This window comes from Cebus imitator, unplaced genomic scaffold (genome assembly GCF_001604975.1).
Source record: "Cebus imitator isolate Cc_AM_T3 unplaced genomic scaffold, Cebus_imitator-1.0 Scaffold260, whole genome shotgun sequence".
Taxonomy (NCBI): Eukaryota; Metazoa; Chordata; class Mammalia; order Primates; family Cebidae; genus Cebus; species Cebus imitator.
In genome coordinates, this window is record NW_016107575.1 from 3029897 (window position 1) to 3050625 (window position 20729).

The 20729-nt window shown below is 40.4% G+C and overlaps 1 protein-coding gene and 1 pseudogene across 1 annotated transcript in view; one reads left to right on the forward strand and one right to left on the reverse strand.

Annotated features, from left to right (window-relative positions):
* The first annotated feature begins 6631 nt into the window (after window positions 1–6631).
* Window positions 6632–8540, forward strand: LOC119467103 (annotated as a pseudogene).
* Window positions 8541–10789: 2249 nt separating this feature from the next.
* The window catches only part of CLEC5A (C-type lectin domain containing 5A), a 16349-nt gene continuing 6409 nt past the window's right edge, over window positions 10790–20729 (reverse strand). The window contains exons 4-6 of the mRNA XM_017499779.2: window positions 18262–18398; window positions 14116–14222; window positions 10790–12314 (exon numbers count right to left, since the gene is read on the reverse strand). Coding sequence (XP_017355268.1) covers window positions 12200–12314; window positions 14116–14222; window positions 18262–18398 — 359 coding nt within the window. The 3' untranslated portion in view covers window positions 10790–12199. The remainder of the gene's footprint in view (window positions 12315–14115; window positions 14223–18261; window positions 18399–20729) is intronic.

The following is a 20729-nucleotide window of genomic DNA, read 5'->3' on the forward strand; positions in this document are numbered from 1 at the left end:
ATACAGTTGGTTCTCATTATTTGTGGTAGTTGCAAGTCCCAGTCTCTGGGAATACTGAATTAATGCATACTGAATCATTGCTCTTAGGGATTACAGGGATAAGTTACTGTGAGCCTCTTGTTACAATATTTTTGCCAACTGATCAATACATTACCTTTTGAAAATGTAATGTTTCCTCTTAAAGACACCTTATTTAATACATTGTTGATTTATTAACACAACTCATGGCTCACAGCACTATACCTTATACCTGAACACAGCATATTTAACACATGCATTTTCCCTGTAAGGCACATCACAGCCTTCTTGCATTTAGGAGCACTAGATAGAACTTTGACAACATGCTTAGGAGCCATTTCAAAAAGCAAAATAATCAGCAAAAAGTACAAAATAAAAAAAAATGTGGCACTGAAGACCACCAGAAGGACACTTGTTTATAGGATGAGAACAGAAAGAAGAAGGCAATATCTTCTTGTTCTATCTCAGCTGAAAACAAGAGCAATGGGTGACTCAAAACTTTCCCAGCTCTGTGCATGCTTGTACATGTCAGCCAATGACCCTAGACAAACTACATCTAATGATTTTACAGTTACAAATAAATTTTGAGTAGGTGAATCCACAATTTATATCAGAAAAAGGTTTGATTGACTCATGGTTCTGCATTGCTGGGGAGGTCTCAGGAAACTTACAATCATGGTGGAAGGCAAAGTTGAAGCAAGGACCTTCTTCCCAGGGTGGCAGGACAGAGGGAGTGCAAGGAGGGGAAATGCCAGATGCTTATAAAACCATCAGGTACCCTGAGCCTCACTCACTATCATGAGAACAGCATGGGAGAAACCCACCCTCATGATCCAATTACCTCCACCTGGTCCTGCCCTTGATACTTGGGGATTATGGGGATTACAATTCAAGATGAGATTCTGGGTGAGGACACAGCCAAACCATAGCACCCACACTCAGAGGAAACAAAGGAAAGAAGTAACCACATCTGGGTAGGACTTGCTAAAAGTACTTTTGTATAACTGTTGAGATGCAGTAGGTTTTTGCATGACAGGGACATAATATGTAGAAAAGACAGTTTCCATTCAGGATGGAAGACATGGTGGTATAGATAAGCAGGTTGTAATCAGGGAAGTAGTTAGAGCAGCTGGTCAGAGTAGAGTTGGAGCTAAGATGTTTTGTAGGCAATCTGACCAAAAAAAGTGGCAATCTGGTGGAGTCCACATAATTCAATCGCTCGATCTAGATTTACTAGCATTCAGAGAGCTGAGATTGGAGCCCCGATTCTGGCACTGAAAAATATTTCTACTCAGCCCATAAATATTGTAAGCGGCCCGCCGAGGTCAGTCAGTAGAGCATTAGACTCTTAATCCCAAAGTCATAGGTTTGTGCCCCATGTGAGGCACCATCTGTGACATTGGTCACATTGGGGTTACCACCTGCTGGGGTCTGTCCTACAGACCCCACCTGTGCGACAGATGAATAAATGCACTCACACACACAATACAGTGAATGAGTGGACAAAGGGGTTGTGTGCTTCCTACAGAGTGAGACTGCAGCTACACAACACTCTCTAGTTCTTCCTCACATTTATTCAGTATGGATTTAACAACAAAGGCTTAGCATAAACACACTTGTGGATAATTAACATGGTTAAGAAAGTACTTCTTGAAAAGATTAAAGCTCAGGTACTGATGCCTAGAATGAACACCATTAAAGAATAATTTTCTTAGTCTACCTTCCCCTGAGGGTCATCCAGCTCAAAGGTTACATGAGTAAACAAGCTAGTTAGAGTGGAGACAAAGAAATGTGGGAGTTTATCTAATTATTTAACTAAGGGGACAAGGCTGCCTTCAGCCAAATAATAACAAACCTTTAGGCCTTCCAAAAGTGTTTGTGACTATATTCTATAACTTTTCTTTAACATTTCTGCCACCATCCTGAGTGAACTACAACAAAGATGTCCAGCAAATCAAGAGACAACAGTGTGTGCTTGGGCGGATGGGTTTTCATGCCTGGGGTGCAGTGTTGGTGATCAGTGTGTATTTTCTTGGACATATACATTTATCTACCTTTCTACCTACCTATCTGTCCTTGATAAAACATTTAACATCAACCTTGCATAGAGTCGTGGTGTGGACTCTAGAAGTAGGAGGGGAATATTTTCTCAATCTGGAAATATCTTTAATCTTTTCATGATCAGAAGCATTCTCATCTGTTTTTTCCCTGACTCTCAATAACTATGCCATGCCCTATTGGTTACCTTTTTCTTCCTTTGTCAGTGATTGTAATAAGAAATTACATAATCATCATAGTATGTGTAGATAAATGCCTTCCATTCCTCCTATATTTATTCCTTGGCTCCCTGTCTATCATGGAGATGCTTATCACATATGTTGCTGTTCCCCCGATGCTCAGGGATTGTTATTTTCCATGATTCAAACAATACCTTAGATGACATGTGTTGTCCAACTCTATATGAACGTTTTTTGCGGGGTACACAAAATTTGCATAACTCTTTGAAGTAAAACATCATTATGAACAGATACACTGTATCTGGTTGGTAATTGTATTACTGATTGGGTTCCTTTCTGAAATCTGGCCAGTCTATGCCACATTTCAGCTTCCTTCTGTAAATCAACTCAAAATGAATTAAAAACTTACATGCAAGAGCTGAAAGCTGAAACTGCCATAAAAAGAAGGCAGTTTTCTTAAAAAAGAAAGCATTTGCCACACTTGACAACATGGATGAACTTAGAGGACATGCTAAGTGAAATACACAGAAGGAAAATATCCCACATATATAAGGTACCTAGAATTAGTCAAACTCATAAGAGCAGAAAATAGAGTGATGATTCCATGGAAAATGGGAAATTGCTGTTCAATGGGTATAAAGTTTCAGTAATACGAGTAGGTTCTAGAGATCTGATGTATAACATTGTGTGTATAGTTAACAATACTACTACATAAATATTTATAGCAGCTCTATTCATAATTATCCCAAGTCAGTGGCAATCAAGATGTCTATTATGGTTGGATTTTGTTCCCCCAAATTCATCCCTTGTAGACTTAACCCCCAGTACCTTAGAATGTGAACTTATTTGAGATAAGGTTGTTGCATGTGTTACTAGGTAAGATGAGGTCATAATGGAGTAGGGTAGACTAAGTACATGACTGATGTTCTTATGAAAAGCCACTTGAAGACATACACAGGAAAAACTGCCTTGTGAACTTAAAATATAAACCAGAAAAGAAATAGAAAAAAATCAATAAAGCCCAAGTAATGTCTCTGAAAAAATTAATAAAATGAATAAATTACTAGCAAGAATAATCAAGGAAACAAAAGCACACAAAGTACCAATATCAGAAATGAAAACAAGGGATATCATGATGGAGACAGTGAACCTTGAAAGCGTGAAAGTGAATATGAGCAACTTTATGCCAATAAATCCAACAGTTTAAATGAACTAAGCAATTCACTTGAACACAATTTTTCAAAATGGACACAAACTGAAGTAGAAATTCTGAATAGTCACATAGCTATTAAATACATTCAACTTGTAATTAAAAAGTTTCTCACAAATAAAACTCCTGGCCTAAGTGTACTCAATGATGACTTTTGCCAAACAATTTAGGGGAAAATAATACAAATATTTTTTCCCATAAAATAGAAAAAGAGGGCTTATTTTTTCATTAATTTATGATAACTTAAACCTGACAAGGACCTTACAGGAAAGGCAAACCATAGACCAATATATCTCATTAACATAGAGGCCTAACATATTTATTAGGCCAAATATATTTCAGCAATTTAAAAAGGGATAGTATAGCCAAGAATAGTCTAATAATCTTTCACAGTCAATTTCCTCCCAGAACAAAGGCAATCCTTGTGGGGTTTCTTTTACGGATTTTGTTCATTCTAGAGCATGTTACATTAGGACAATACAGTAAGCATATTTTGATGTCAGCTCATTTTATGTAGTGTAATGTATTTGAAATTTATGTTGTATACATCGGTACTTTGTTATTTTTTTCCTGACCATTATTCCCTTATATAAACGTGTAGTTGACTCTCATTATTTGGATTAGTTATGTCTTGTAAAGTCTCTGGGATCACTCAATTAGCAAGTAGTGAATCATTGCTAAATAGCATTTCCTCATATGAATATTGAATTATCTTGTTGATGGGTATTTATTTTTTGTCATTATTAGCTATAATAAATATATAATGAATATGATAAATATTTGTGAGAGCGTTTTCATTTGTATTACGCAACTACCTAGAAATATAATTGCTGGGTTGCAGAGTAGATGTATATTTAAGTTAATAAGAAGCAAACATTTTCCCATGGGGTTTTATTATTTTACATTCCTTCCTACTGTTCCATTTTCCACTCTGTCAATGTGTAGTTAATAACCCTGGAAATATGTCTGGAGAAACCTAACCATTCCTTGACTTAGGGAATTTGGTTCTGTAATTTGCTCTCTCACACAGAAGTTCCATCCTCCTCGGACTTCCTCATCTCTCAGCACCCTTCCTTCACATTTCTCTACCTGTCATAACGTGACTCAGCACAGCCACCTGGGAAGTTGTCAGCACAGTTCCTGTGACCGAGAAGCCACAGTTGGAATGCCTGCATGTTGCAGACATTGGAATGGGCTGTAGCATTAACAGTCCATGAGATTGGAGCAGGTGGCAAGATCCTATCTATTACTTACCAGGGTTCCCATAGGCAGAGGGTTTCTGATAGAAGGAATGCAGAGATCATCTGGAAAGATGTGTTTCATAATACTTGGAAATGAAGAGAAAATGTTTGATAAAATTCCATTTGGTGGCCTCTAGAATTTTGCTATGTGCCTTGGAGTCACTAGTGGGGCCATCACGGCAAGTAGGGAGCTTAGGCTCCATAGGGCCACGTGGAATCAGGGAGAGGTATGGAGCAGCTCAGGGGGCTAACCATTCACAGCCTGGATTGTATGGTGATAACTTAGAGCCTGAAGAGTGTTGAGAGGTTCCTGATGGGGGAGATTTCAAGTTTGCCCATTAGACAACTTTTCGGTGTTCTAAAACTTGATTAACCTCAGGAGGGAAGGGTGAATGTTTTCGGCAGCTTTTCCTTGACAGCATCCCTGGTGTGTCTCTGAACTTATATAAATTGTTCCTCAGTGAATAATTATCCTTGGAGACAGACAAGGGAGTGAGAGAAGGAAGCAAAGAGAAGGAGAGAGAGAGAGACAGTTGGACTCTCTCCTCAGCACTTGTATTTCTGGACTTTTGCCTAAGCTTCTGTGCAAGGACAGACTCTGAACGGAGACAGAAGCGTCTGTCCCTGTCTCCTGAGCATAGCTCAGCACTAGCTGGGAGGGAGGTAGCCTGGGCTTGTCCCTGTGGAGCAGTAGAACTTTCTAGTCCAGGCTGGTTCTCCGGAGGTGCGTGTCTTGCAGAGGAGGTTCCTCTCTGTGAAGTACAGAGTAGGAAAGCATCATGATGGGAGGACCAGGCCTTCGCTGCCTCCTAGAACAAGGATACCTAGAGCCTGAAGCCTGGACGGGGGGTTGCACAGAGGATGAGCTCTACAGCAAAGCCTCCCTCCAGAGCAGAGTGCAGAATCATTTCTTCTCTGCCCTGTACTGGTGAGAGGCACAATGCTTTGCCACTACCCAAGTCCCTGCTTTTTCATTTCTTCCCATTCCTTCCATGTATCTACCTGCCACATTGGTGAGGAGCTCCAGGGGGAGGGATTGCAGGTTGACTTTATGTTGCTTCAGAGAAGAATGAATGGAGAGAAGGAGAGTCAGGCTTATAGTCCTTGTTCATTCACTGATTTTTTTTTAAATCTATTCACTGATATATTCATTTAAAATATAGATTGCATATTCTGTTCTAGTGTCAGACTCTGTTCTTGGCACTGGTAATATAAGAGAGATAAAATGAACAAGAAAGAGAAATGATCCACCTATGAAGTATTTAATTAAATATAGGATTTTGATGATAAATTGATAAAGAAGTAATAGTATAATGTGATTGGAAATATTGGTGAGGACAATTAGTAAGAAAAATATAGTCTAACACAGGTTTGAGAGGAAAGGTATGCCTATATTGTTGTAGAGAATCTGAGTGGGAAGGGGCCCATGAAGAGGAAGCATTTGAGCAAATAACAGAATGTGATAAGGGAAGGAATCCAGACATTCTAAGGAGTTCAGAGTGATCCATTTTGGTGTCTTCTGACACTTTTCATTACCCCAGGACTCTGAAGAAAATAGGCAGTCACAGAGGAGCAGATCTTTGTGGAACTTCCAAGCTGCTCTAACAGACTGAGACCATGGTAAGTTGGATGCAGGCACAGACTTCCCATTGGGAGGTCTTGTCTCCCTGTTGAAACAGGTGCTGAGAACTGGGCAACACAGAGGATATGTTGCCTCTACCCCACAGCTATTTTCTTGTGTCCCGGCCCTAGGAGGAGGCTGTGTTGGGAGTTGGGGATTAAAGTTCCAGCCTCTTCACTCCTGGACTTCTCCTCCTCCTCTTTGCCATCTGGTCACAAGAGGGATCAAAATCTGAGAGCTAGAAATTGTTAACTGGGAATTGGCCAGACTCTGCCTGTGTGTGGGAGACACATTCACTTAGATAAGAAGTGGGGATGGTTTTCATTATAAAAATAAGGAAGAAGAAGTAGGTAATCCACTTAAGGGAGACAGTACCCCAGAAGTCAGGGAAAGATTCAATACTTTGTCTTAAAATGGCTCTTGCCTTGTGACAATGTCCTGGATAGACCTCACTTTCCAACATCACCCCCCCTAATGGTAAATGTAACTCAGGTGAAACTTTTAAATGAACATAATGCAAATAGAGCCTATGTTTAGAGGATACAGAAGACAAAAGTAACCATGCCTGTCTGAGATTGGCTATAAATACTTTCTTATAATTGTTTAGATGCATTAGGATTTGCAAGATGGAGACATAATAGGCAGAAAAGACAATTTAGCTCCACCCAAGACGATAGAAGCATTGGTGTAAGTGAACAGGCTGTGATCATGGCAGTAGACAGGTGGCCAATGAAAGCAGAGTTGGAGGCAGGATGTCCAGTGTATTGAGAAAGAGTGCATGCCAGGGTGGGTGGGTTTTCATGTTTATCACTTGGTGTTCATGACTGGATTTCCTCTTCTTGAACATATACATTTATCTTCAAAAGATATACATTCATAAAGCATTTGACATCAACCTTGCATAGAAAATAGTAGAGTCAGGTTATGGAGTTGAGGAGCAGGAGAGGAATGTCTTTTCAACCTGAAATGTCTTTAATCATTTTAGGATGAGAAGCAGTGTTCTCTCTCTTTTGCTCTCTGGATTTCACAAGGAGCAAGGGTTTAGAACTAAATGTTGATGAATTACTCTAATGCTACTGAATTTTATCTCCTTGGCTTCCCTGGGTCTGAAGAATCACATCATATCCTTTTTGCTATATTCTTCTTTTTCTACTTGGTGACATTAATGGGAAACATGGTCATCATTGTGATTGTCTGTGTGGATAAACGTCTGCAGTCCCCCATGTATTTCTTCCTTGGCCACCTCTCTGTCCTGGAGATTCTGGTCACAACCATTATCATCCCTGTGATGCTTTGGGGAATTGCTGCTGCCTGGAATGCAGGCAATATCTTTGTCTGCCTGTGTTGTCCAACTCTTCCTGTACCTTGCTGTGGGGACAACGGAGTTTGCATTACTTGGAGCAATGGCTGTGGACCACTATGTGGCTGTGTGTAACCCTTTGAGGTACAACATCATTGTGAACAGATGCACCTACAACATTGTGGTTCTTCTGTCATGGATTTTTGGGTTCCTTTTTCAAATCTGGCCAGTCTATGCCACGTTTCAGCTTACTTACTACAAATCAAATGTGGTGAACAATTTTTTCTGTGACCGAGGGCAATTGTTCAAATTATCCTGCAATAATACTCTTTTCACAGAGTTTATCCTCTTCTTAATGGCTGTTTTCGTTCTCTTTGGTTCTTTGATCCCTACAATTGTCTCCTACACCTACATCATCTCCACCATCCTCAAGATCCTCTGGCCAGAGGAAAGCCTTCTCCACCTGTGCCTCCCACTTCACCTGTGTTGTGATTGGCTACAGCAGCTGCTTGTTTCTCTGTGAAACCCAAGGAAACACAGGCAGCTGATTACAATCGGGTCGTTTCCCTGATGGTTTCAGTAGCAACTCCTTTCCTCAATCCTTTTATCTTCGCCCTCCGGAATGATAAAGCCATAGAGATCCTTCGTGATAGGGTGAAACACTGCTGTCAACTATTCAGGAATTAGCCCTGCTCTGAGGCATTTTATATGGTAAAGCACTTAGTATGGATTCTAGAATAATCTGAAAAAAAAAAAAAAACTTGCTAATCTTTGAGCTGCATCATAATTATTAACCTTACCAAATAATTTGGGTGCAACAAAAGAGTTTTAAATTACAGCTTCAGTTTTTAAATACAGTTAGTTGTTACTTGAAATTCAGTTTATTATTTTTAAGACATGTCTGGCTATCTGTCATCTGCCTTTCTTAAGATATGATGATTTTACAATTAAACTTTGAAAAAAATGAATGTCAGAGATAGCCTACATAGTCTAGAAAGGAGACTAGTGGTTGCTTAGGGCTGAGGGGAATGCAGACATGGGATAGTGATAGCTAAGGGGTGCAGGCTTTCTTTTTGAGGTGATGGTTGTAAATATAAATATACCAAAAACCACTGAACTGTACATTTTCAATGAATTAATTTTATGGGATGTGAATTATATTTCAATAAAGCTATTGGAAATAGTGTATTAGATGTTGAAGAAGTATTATGAAGAAAAGTGAAACAGGAATGAAAGGGAATATATCTTGGGGGAGTGCTGAAATTTCAAATAAGGTTTTCAGGGAGGGACTGAGAGAGATAAGGTGGTGATACATTTGGAAACCTGTTAAAGAACATTCCAGGCATAATGAGTAATAAGTGGGAGATCCTAGGGAAGGCATAGCAAAGACGCTGAGATGGAGTGTGCAAGGGAGAAGGTAACAGCAAGTGCAATCAGAGCAGTCATTGGAAAGTAGACCATGTACAGCCTTGTGAGCCTTTTAAAGACGTTTGCTCTTTCCAGAAACACATTGGAAAACCATCACAGGGGGACTGAAGAAGAGTGACAGAATCTGCTTAATGTTGTAGCAAGATCATCCTGGTTGTTGAATGGACAATATGCTAAAGGACAATAAACGGAGTTGGAGGGAGGCCAGATGGAGATTGCATCAGTTAGATTTTGCTATACAGGAGATAACCAGAAAACTCCAGTGGTACACAGCTACAAGCTCTTACTTTCATCTTTTCTTTCTTTTTTTGAGACGGAGTTGTGCTCTTGTTACCCAGGTTGGAGTGCAATGGCGCTATCTCGGCTCACCGCAGCCTCCGCCTCCTGGGTTCAAGCAATTCTCCTGACTTAGCCTCCCAAGTTTATTTTTGTGCTTAAAGTTTCAGCTGATATAGGATGGCTCAGCTGATCTCAGGTGGATTTGTTCATGAGTCTAAGGGTTGGATGGGGGTTGGCTGACCTAGGCTGGGCCACATTTGAAGTCATGAAAAGTGTGCCTTTGATCTCCATGTGGCTTGGCCACAACATTTTTAAAGCACCCTTCTCTGACTTGGACATGTTTTTATTCCTATATCATAAATAAGTAAACAAGTTCTGAAAAATTAAGTGGCTTGCCTACATTAAGCTTAGCAAATTGAAAAGCTACTTCTTGGATGCAGATCACAACTTCATATCCTCCACAAAATGTTTCTCCTAATGTCTAATGCCATTGAGATACATAGAGGAATGTTGTTTAATATGTGCAAGAATTTTTTGAGATAGGCATTACTACTCTATTTTATCAGTAAGGAAACTAAGACAAAGAAAGAGTAAGAACACTGCAAGGATTCACACAGCATATTAGTAGCAAAGTCAAAACTCAAATTCAATGGTTTGCTAAATTTTCATTGCTTTTTTTTTTTTTAAAGCAGGCCACTGCTATCTAATAAAAATCACATTTTCCTAAGCTTCCAAGGATCCAGAAACTCCCCCAATGATGAATTTAAACCAAAGCCCACATATTTCCTGTCTACTCCCTACCCTCACCCCAGGCTACTGGGCTCCTTTTAGAACTTGCAAAGAAATATCTCCTTATCTTGTGGGAAATTTAAGCTGTCTACTAAAGACATCACTAGATGTCTAAATTTCCTGATCTTAAAAGTTTGCAGTTATTCTGTCATGAAATAGGAAGTGAAGCAACTATAGTTCTTTCTTCTCAAAACAGAAGGATTAGGATTTCCTTTCTGTTGTCTGAGTTCTATGGCCTGCATTTGGCTAGAGTGCTGTTGAGTCTTTTCTCCACCTAGACTGAGCCTTTCTTCCCTTCTCATTGTAGCACTTATTATTATTTTTTTTTATTAATGTACTTTAGGTTCTGGGGTACCTGTGCAGATCATGCAGGATTTCTGCATAGGTACAAACATGGCAATGTGGTTTGCTGCCTCCAACCCCCCATCACCTGCATCGGCATTTCTCCTCATGTTATTCCTCCCCAGCCGTAGAACTTATTCTTTACCAACACAGTCAGAGAACTTGTATCTCCACCAGCTACTAATATAATTACAATATCCACCCCATCTCAAACACGAATTATTCCCGGTAACTCCCTTCAAGCAAGTTCTGACAACTGATGTGTTATTTAAAAAAAATTGTAAGTGGCCATGCTAAGGAGCCAAAAATGATGAAACCTAGGAATGCAGAAACAGAACTTAGTGTTGTAATAAAAAACATAATTTACAACAATTTAGTTTGGTATGCATATAATGATATGTACAGTAATTACTGTGGTTCATTGTTATTGGACACAAAATGGTAAGCACTATATTTAGATGACTATTATTTCCTTCAGTTTTTATACATGGTCTTCCTTATGGTTTAATTATTGTTACTCAGAACACACAAGGCATCTCTTTCCTCTTTCTCATGCACCGAGCAGGGTATGTAGCTGATGTCTTGTGAGTATAGAGGGCAGCAGGGTACAATACTTTTCTTCCTCTTTCTTGCCTTTCTTCCTGTGTTGCCAAATGAACGCCCGTTTCTTGTCTCAGGTGATTTCTATTTGACCCTGATGTTCCCTTTCTACTATGTGCTTACTCCTTGCCCCCAGCCAATGCTTTCCTGAGCAGCCCTCCTCTTTTTCTACTGCTTTGTCAGCTGGACCAGCTCTAGATCAATGTGATGCCAACAGGTGCCAGGCTCCTTGGGTCAGTAGGCTGTGCCTGGTATCAGGCTCTCTCTAGAACTGAAGGCACAAATATATTGAGATTATTAGTGCCCAAGAGTCTATCCAAAATTCTTAAAACATACTCAACAAATATAGCCAGGTACTCAAAACCTTCAGAGCAAAAGATGTCTGCTTACCTAAATTTTGGTTGCAAAGGAATTACATATGTTATGATGGGATTTCAGAAATACGACAAGGGAATTCTTAGCTTCAGTGTCTCTTCAGGGCTTTGCTGAAGAACAGAAGTCTAGTGTGTTTGGTTTCCTTGGCTGTCTGGATTTCTTCAAAGGGGTCCCCAAGAAGGTTCCTATCCTGCCCAGACCTCTCTCCATTCCCATAAACAGTGCTGCTGTCTGTGCTCCAAGCTCGGCACTAGGAGCCCTCCCCAAGGCACAGCCTTAGTTCAGACTGAGGAGAGCTACTACCCCAGCTTGTGGAGTTGAATGGGGCATGTGAATCGAGTTTCCTTGAGAACAGAGATGAGGTCACAGGAGCTATGTTTATCCCTCTTCCACCAAGCTACTCACTAAATAATGTTTACAGTTCCTCAGTCTACAGTTGTTCCCTGGTAGTGTGGTATGTACTCTAAGGCTGAAATAAAACAAACTTTGCCAATAGACTAGGCCCTTTTGATCAGTCAAAAATGCTCAGAGCTACAGAAGCAGACCTCATCTTTATACCAACTGAGTTGTCTCCATAAAACTGATCCTGTCTCCTGGAGATGGCTAGCATCCAGTCCCCCGGTGCAGAAGAATGAAGCTTGGTTTCCCAAACAGGCAAGGACCATTATTGGTAGACAGATAGGTAAAAGAATCATTGACCAGATGACCTGCATGGATTCAGAAAGAGTTGCAAGTACGATTCTTGTCACAGGGAACTGATCATTTGGCATTCTTCTCACAAATCCTGCGGTAGCTGATGTCACATGATGCAGCATCAAGTGTCTTGGTGAGCCCAATGGTCACACAGTTGAAATTCTGATTCTGATTGGTAACACTAAATGAGAAAAAAAATTAAAGGATGATGATGGCCCACCTTTTTAGCCCAGCCTCTTCCTGATTCCAGAGTGAGAGTCTCGCAGTTTTGCCTGGAAGGGCAGCAGACTATGGGGCCCACGCATGCCTCTACTTGGGCAGCCTCCTTTATAGCTCAAATCCCTCTCCTAATCCAATTCCCCAGATGCAGCTCTAAACTGATCCTTTCCTGTCAGCTCTCCTGTGAGCTTGTATGGCTTGACAAAGTCTTGGATCACCTCACTCTGGTGTTTGGTTAGAAGCATCTCATGGGCGGTCTCTTCTTCCAAAAGTGTTGTTGAGGACAGTATGTGTGTTCACAGTGGGAGGACAGAAAGAAAAAGGAGAGAGGTTGTGCATCCCTTTCCAGACCGTAATGGCTTCAGAAAAACTTGGTGGAGTATGTGTTGAGTATGTGTTGGTTCTCCCACCTCTTTTTCTGTCATTTAGTTTGTTTCAGTCTGACTGAAAAGACTCTGGTTTCACAGAAAGGTCATGAGTTTTGGACTAGCTTTGTGATATATATGTATTTTTTTTTTTTTTTTTTGAGACGAAGTCTTACTCTGTCACCCAGGCTGGAGTGCAGTGGCACAATCTCGGCTTGTTGCAACCTCCGACTCCAGGGTTCAAGCAATTCTTCTGCCTCAGCCTCCCAAGTAGCTGGGACTACAGGCATGTGCCACCACGTCCAGCTAATTCTTTTGTATTTTTAGTAGAGATGAAGTTTCACCATATTGGTTGGGTTGGTCTCGAACTCCTGACCTCATGATCCACCTGGCTTGGCCTCCAAAAGTGCTGGGATTATAGGCATGAGCCACCACGTCTGGCCCCTGCTTTGTGATATTTAACACATTTCTAAGCTTTTCTTGTCCTCAATTCAACAGTCTGTGAAATGGGGAGTGATAAAAACTTTTCATGTAGCATCATGGGGAATATCTCAGGAAACAACATATGCAAAGTGTTTAGCATAGTGCTGACATTAGCAGACACTGAATAAATATTAATTTCCTCCTTTCTGTCGGGAAGCCCAGTTACAAGCTAGCAGACTGACCTGACTGTGTCTGAATCACTACTTTCATATAAACACTGGGAAAATTATTGGTGTTCTCACCAACGCTTATCTCCATGGAACAAGTCACAGGAGATAGCCCTTGAGAATCAGAAGTTCATAGGTTTAAGTTGCTCATAATAACTTTTCTTTAGATAAAGAAGGCACATCTGGGGAAACTTGTAGGTACTTTGCAATAAAATCTAGTATATAATTTCCATGGGTTAAAAGACTAAGCTCTTTTGATCAACGAGAAATGCTAGGTATTATAGAAACAGATCTCATCTCTATACCAAGTGAGTTGCCTCCATAAAACTGACCCTGTCTCCTGGAGATAGCTAGCATCCAGTCTAGACTCATATCTAGTCTCTTTGAAGTCAACACGTTAAGCCCTTTTGATCAGTCAGAAATGCTCAGTGCAATAGAAACTAGCATCTATAGAGAGCTACAGATACATAAAACAAACACTATGTATGTAGATTTGTTTGGATCTTGATTTGAACAAAATAATTTGCTATATGAATACACTTCTCTCTCCTCATGAAAATTTGATCTCTCTCATAATAAAAAGTTTATAAAATGTGTCTCAGGGAATAGATGGGTTGGAAGAAAGGAGAGGAGCAGAACAGAGTCAAGTGTCAGCATTTGAGCTATTCCAGCGTGAACCCATCAATCTCAGGTTTGGTCTTTTGGGGCAAACCAAGATACCCCAGGAAACTGTGGGATGTTCACGTACTTGCCATGGAACACAGAGTTGTTAATCCAACGCCACTTTTTCTCTTCATGATGGTACATTAAGCCAATAAAATACTTCTCAGCCTCAGTTAGGTCCTGAAGAAACCTCTAGAAATTGAAAAGAAATTTCAACAGTGAGTGTTTTAATGATGCCTCTCTTGAGCCAATGTGCCCGTGATTATATCTGATCCTGGGAATAAAGAAGGCTGGTAGGGAACTCTGAGACTGGCTGTAGCTGGGACTCACCATTAACCCTAAAGAGGTTGTTGTCAAGCTTGACAGGGAATCTGGAAAACCTGAGGTCTTGTTAAAACACAGACTACTGGGCTCCTGGTTAAGCAGATCCAGTCAAGGGAACCAGTAATTTACTTTTCTACTAAATGCCCAGGTGATGCTGATGTTGCTGTCCAGGGACCACACTGTCAGAATGAAGGGGAAGGGGTACTGTGCAATCTAAAACAGGGTCATTTAGAAAAATATCTCATGCTTCTATCCACAGGATTGTTTTTGTTGCCTAAATAAGGCAACAAATTTTGTATGCTAAATAAGGCTAAATCAAGTGCTAACAAAATGTGTTTCTATTTCTTGAGTACTTAGCAGAGGAAAACAGCAAGATTTAAAAGTGTATTGCTAAAGCAGATAATCCAAGAAGAAATAAGCAAGTGCTTGTTGAATATTTGCTAATTTGACACTAGTCCTAGACATCTTTGTTCTGTAATTAATTGATAAATTATAAATCGTTTCAGCCGGAAGTGTTTCCTATACTTGTCACATACCTCCCATAATCAGTGGGTATCCAAGTCTCATTCTTTCCATCCCCATGGCTATTGCCTTAGTTTCTCCTTTTCTGAAACATCTTATTTCATTACTTTTTAATGAATTACTGAATCTTCTCATTTACCAAACATCTTTTGAGTGTCTATTATGTGCCATGCATTGTACTAGGCTGAGGATATGGAAACAAGTATATTTATTCTCAAAGAAATTATGATCAAGAGGGTTGGCAAACTACAGCCAGTGGGCCAAATCCAGCCTACACCCTGTTTCAGTAAATGTTTTATTGAAATGCACCCATGCCCATTGTTCACATACGGTCTATGGCTGCTTTCAAGCTATCGCAGCAGAGTTGAATAGTTGTAACAGAGACCAATTCCCTAAAAAGCTTAAAATGTGTATTATCTGGCCCTTTTTAAAGAAAGTTCTCTGACCCATGGTCTAAAACAAGAGTCCTTCATGCTGAATTCTCATGCTGGAAGCCATGGATAGTTTCCCAGGAAAACTATGAAGCCACTGGAATTTTATGAAAAATATTTTGCTTATGTAATGTTTCTGGGAAGAGGTACATAGATTTTATCACCATTATTAAAATGTCAGCAGTCCCCACAGGTTTAATGAGGGAAGATAACCAACTTAACCGGCATAATGAGGTATTTCCAGTGTAGTACTAGGAAATTATATACTAGATCTGGAAGAGGCAGAAAGGAGGAAGTGATCATTCTACATAGATATGAAGCTTTTCTAGAATGATTGATGAGGTGATACCTGAGATGAATTTTAGGCTAAGTTTGTCAGACAAACTGTAGGGGAGGGTATGGACTTCCTGGAAGAGAGAGCATGGACTACAGGCAGGTGAGGAAGCAGCCTGGAGCATTTGAGGAACAGGATGCTCAGCGTAGCTAGTGCAGAGGTGGCAGGGAGGTGGTCTGAGAGACAAGGCTGGAGGGAAGGCACACAGGTTGCACCGTGCAAGGCCTGCATGCTGTAAGGTACATGGATGTGCTTTGGTCAAGAAATAGGTCAAGACGGACATCCGGGCCAAAGTGACTCAGTGAGTTTAGGGCGTAGGCCTATATAACAAGTGTATATATACTTGTTAAGTAACCTGTTTGTGTAAACTCACGCTTGGCTTGGAGCCACTATTGTTTGAAAAAGGTACAACTGACCTGCTGATTGCTGTGCATGCAGCTCGGCTTGGCTAAACATGTCCTGAAATGGTACAGGTGCTCTTGTGCAGGCACTGGCACCCAGAGAGAGAACCAAAGCTGTCCATCTGCAAGATCTTGCAGAGGGACAGAGGGGAGCCGGGACACGGCTCAGCATGCACTCATGCCCAGAGAGAGAAAGAATTAAGCTGCTGACACTGAAGGCAAGGGATAGTTGGCTGCGCAGCTGTGCATGGGAGTGGCAGGAGCAAGCAGTCAAGACAGTGTGAGAAAGCTGCTTATGAGAGAGCTGCTGAAAACGACAGACGACATGTCACCTGCTTATGGCCCCCTAAGTGTTCTTTCAGCTATCTGCCACCCACCCACTCCCCTCAGACTTCAGCTTGGAAAGTGACCCTGAGCATGACATTTGGTATAGTCATGAACCTGACATATGCCATGCTAGGAGAACTGGGGTTTAAGCCACTTTAATTTGGAAAATGGCACAGACAGTTTAGAGCCTTAAAGGTATCATGATGTCAGTTCTGCGGAGGTTACCTAGAAAGAGGGCAAAACTGGAGGCAAGGAGATCAATTAGAAGAATGCTGAAGAAATCCAGGCGAGAGCTGAACTATTTGTTGTGAGCATAGAGAGCAAAGGAGTTGGTTAACAAATAATCGAGGAGGAAAAGAGAAGGTAAAGTTCGAGAAAGCTCTTAGCCTTCAATCTTGGGTAAGATGACTACTCACCAGTATTTGGAATGCAGAAGGAGGAGTGGTGGGGTCAAATGTAATTCATTCAGTTTTGAACATAGTTTGTAGGGCTCTTGAAACATCAAAGTGGAATTTGGTATACTTGTTTGGAGGAGAAGGATGAGCTGGAGATACAGACTTGAGAGTCACCAGCAAACCATTGGCATGATGACCTCTGTCTTTTTCTTTTCCTTTTTTATTTTCTTTTGAGACAGTCTTGCTCTGTCGCTTCGGCTGGAGTGTAGTGGTATAATCACGGCTCACTGAAGCCTCCGCCTTCTGGGTTCAAGCAATTCTTGTGCCTCAGCTACTTAAATAGCTGGGATTTCAGGTGTGCACCATCTCACCTGGCTAATTTTTAGCAGAGACGTAGTTTCGCCATGTTGGTCAGGCTGGTCATGATGACCTTATTCATCACCAAGGATGCAAATTGAAATCCACAAAACTTAATGGGTGTGGCAGACTTGCCACATTTGTCTCTTCCTTTTGCCTTCCCTCCTTTCCTATTTTAATTCCCCTGTCTTGCTCCTGGTTTTCTACCTGAGGACGTTTTTTCTTGCTACCTGGGTACTTATCCCTAGAGGATCTGTAGCATCCAGATCCCTTGGTCATCTATTACCAAGATTCAGAGAAAAAGATCCTCTTACAAACTCTTCCTAATCACAGGAGAACTTTTTAGAGGAGGAATAAAGGGATAGAAGCGAGATAAGCAGGAGTATAGTGTACGTAGCACAGTGTCTAAGCATTTAGACATAATTTATTTTAGTCTGTAGTTGCCTCTCCTTTGACTGCTATATGTTTAGCAGTCAATAATTGATTATAGTCAATTATAGTAAATAATTGATTAGAGTATGGGTTTTGGAGTCAGTGAGATCTAAATTCAATTCCATATTCTGTTGTTTGACCTTGGGCAAATGACTTTTCCATGCCCTAGTTTCCATTTATAAAATGTGAATAATAATACATCCTTATGATTATTATCATGATCATCAACTGCAAATTCAGTCCTATGACCTGATTATTTGTTTTTCATATTACGAATGTCGTCAATCCACATCTTCCTGGTTTACTATGCAGACTGGGATGGTACATTGACATTTCACATCTATGAAGTATTCTTTTAGTTGTTAAACAACTTTTACACACATCAGCTCATTTGGTCATTTGCTGCACTTTAAATGTCTTGGCCCATCCCCAGGATACCAGCTCATTGCTGGTATCTCTTTTCTACCCATAGAAAAGACCACAGGTGTGGATTTCTGTGGTTAAATAAAACTGAAAAACATGCTGCTTCACGGCTACTAAAAAGAGTCTCCTAACCCCCAGTCCAGAACAAACAGCTTCAGTTTTTCAGCCACCTCTCCATTCCTTACTCCACTCCATCTCCACTTCCCTAAATTTCCACCCCATATCACCCGCTCACTGAGGCTGTGTAGAGTGTATGGCTTTGCTGTACCATTCCAGTGTCCTCACCAGTTTCTCTAGCGTATTGACAATTGCCAATGTGGATCCTTTTCTTTCGCAAAACTCTCTGCTTTCATTCCAAGATGATTCAGAAGTGGATAAGAAAAAACATCTTCCTTGATGAAATTCCCATTCTTTCGGGCAGACTGAAGAGGTTCAAGAAAGGAGAGTATGAGATTACTGGTTTGGGGTATAAATCCTGGAACTAAGTCATAAAATAGCGATACATGGTTTTGTTTTGTTTTAACAAATATATTGGTACAAATTACTCTCCATCCAGGAACAAATTCCACCCAGTCTAGTCCGGTTCCCTAATAATAATATAAAAGGACAATAAGGAGGAGCAGAGGAAAATGGCCAAATAGAAGGTTCCATTAGTCATTCCCCTACAGGAACACCAAATTTGAACACTATCTACACACAAGAAAGCACAAACATGTACATGAGAACAAAAAATTAGATGAACACTCAGTATCTGGGTTTAATTTCCTATAGCTGAAGGAGATACTGCAGAGGGTAGGAAAGACAGTCTTGAATTGCTGACACCACCCTTCCTCTATCCTTGCTGCAGTGACAGCTGGCATGGTAAAATCCATGTGCATGGGAGAGGGAGTGTGCAGGGATTTTGAGACTTTACATTGGACTCAGTGCTGCCCTGTCATTGTGGAGGGCAAAACGGGCTGAACTCAGCTGATGCCCAACCATGAAGGGAGCATGTAGATGATTGCATGCCAGTAGTTGAAACTTGAGTTCTGGCAAGCCTTGCCACTGTGAGCTGAATTGCTTTTGGGTCCTAAATAAACTTGAAAGGTAGTATAGGACACAAGGACTGCAACTGCTAGGCAAGTTCTTGTGCTAAGCTGGGCTTTGAGCTAGTAGAATTAGGGGACACCTACTGAGATACCAGCCAGGGTGGCCAAGGGAATGCTTGTGCCATTGCGCTCCCAACCCCAAGAAGCATGACATGCAGCTTCGAAAGAGACCCTTCTTTCTACTTGAGGAGAGGAGAGGGAAGAATAAAGAGTGCTTTGTCTTGGGTACCAGCTCAGCCACAGTAGAATAGGGCACTAGGTAGAGTTGTGAGGTCCCCATTCCAAAGCCTAGTTTCTGAAAGATATTTCTAGACACACCTAGACATACCCTGGGCCAAAAGGGAATCCTGTGTCTTGAAGATAAGGACACTGTCCTGACAGGATCCCTCACCTGCTGATGAAAGAGTTCTTAGGCCCTGAATAACCAGCAGCAATACCTAGGTTGTGGGCCTTGGGTGATACTGAGATGTCTCAGAGGTGAGACCCAGCACATTCCTCTGCTTGAGAAAAGAAGAGAGAAAAGGAGGCTTTGTCTTGCAAAGAGCCTGTGGTATGTAAAGTAGTCTTAAGTAGAAAGACTAAAAGATGAACCAATAAAAATAACTACAACTTTTCAAGACATAGTAAAAACAAAGTTATAAATGGAAGCAACAAAAAGTTAAAAACTGGGAGACAAAGTTAAAGTGTAGAGTTTTGTTTTCTTTTTTTGCTAGCTTTGCTTGTTTATGCAAGAAGAGTTAAGTTGTTAACACCTTACAATAATGGGTTATAAGATAGTATTTGCAAGCCTCATAGTAACCTTGAATCAAAAAACATACGATACACAAAAAGCAGGAAATTAAATCATACCACCGAGAAAATCACCTTCACTAAAAGGAAGACAGGAAGGAAAGAAAGAGGAAAAGAAGACTGAAAAACAACACAAAAACAACGAAATGGCAGAAGTAAGTGCTTACTTATTATTAATAGTATTGAATGTAAATGGATTAAACTTTCCAATCAAACTATGTAGAGTGGCTGAATGGATGAAAAAACAAGACCTAATGATCTATTTTCCTCAAGAAACACGCTCCAACTATAAAGACACAAACCTACTGAAAATGAAGGGATAAAAAGAGATATTCCATGCCAATGGAAATCAAAAAGGAGCAACAGTAGTCATACTTATATTAGGCAAAATAGACAAAACTTTAAGAAGACACAAAGAAGGTCACTATATAATGATAAAAGGGCCATTTCGGCAAGAGGAGAATTTAACATTCTGCTTTCAGCATTTGACCATCTTTCAATGGAAAAATCAACAAAGTAACATTGGACTTCATCTATACTATAGATCAAATGGACGTAATAGATATTTATAGAACATTCTATTCATCAGCTACAGAATACACATTTTCTTCCTCAGCATATGGATTATTCTCAAGGACAGACCATATGTTAGGTAACAAAACAAGTCTTCAAACATTCAAAAAATTGAAATAATATTAAGCATCTTCTCTGACCACAAAGGAATTAAACTAGAAGTCAGTAACAAGAGAAAATTTGGAAACTGTATAAATACATGGAAATTAAACAATATGCTCCTGGATGACAAGTCAGTTAACAAAGACATTAAGAAGGGAATTGGAAAATTTCTTGAAACAGATGATAATGAAAACACAACAG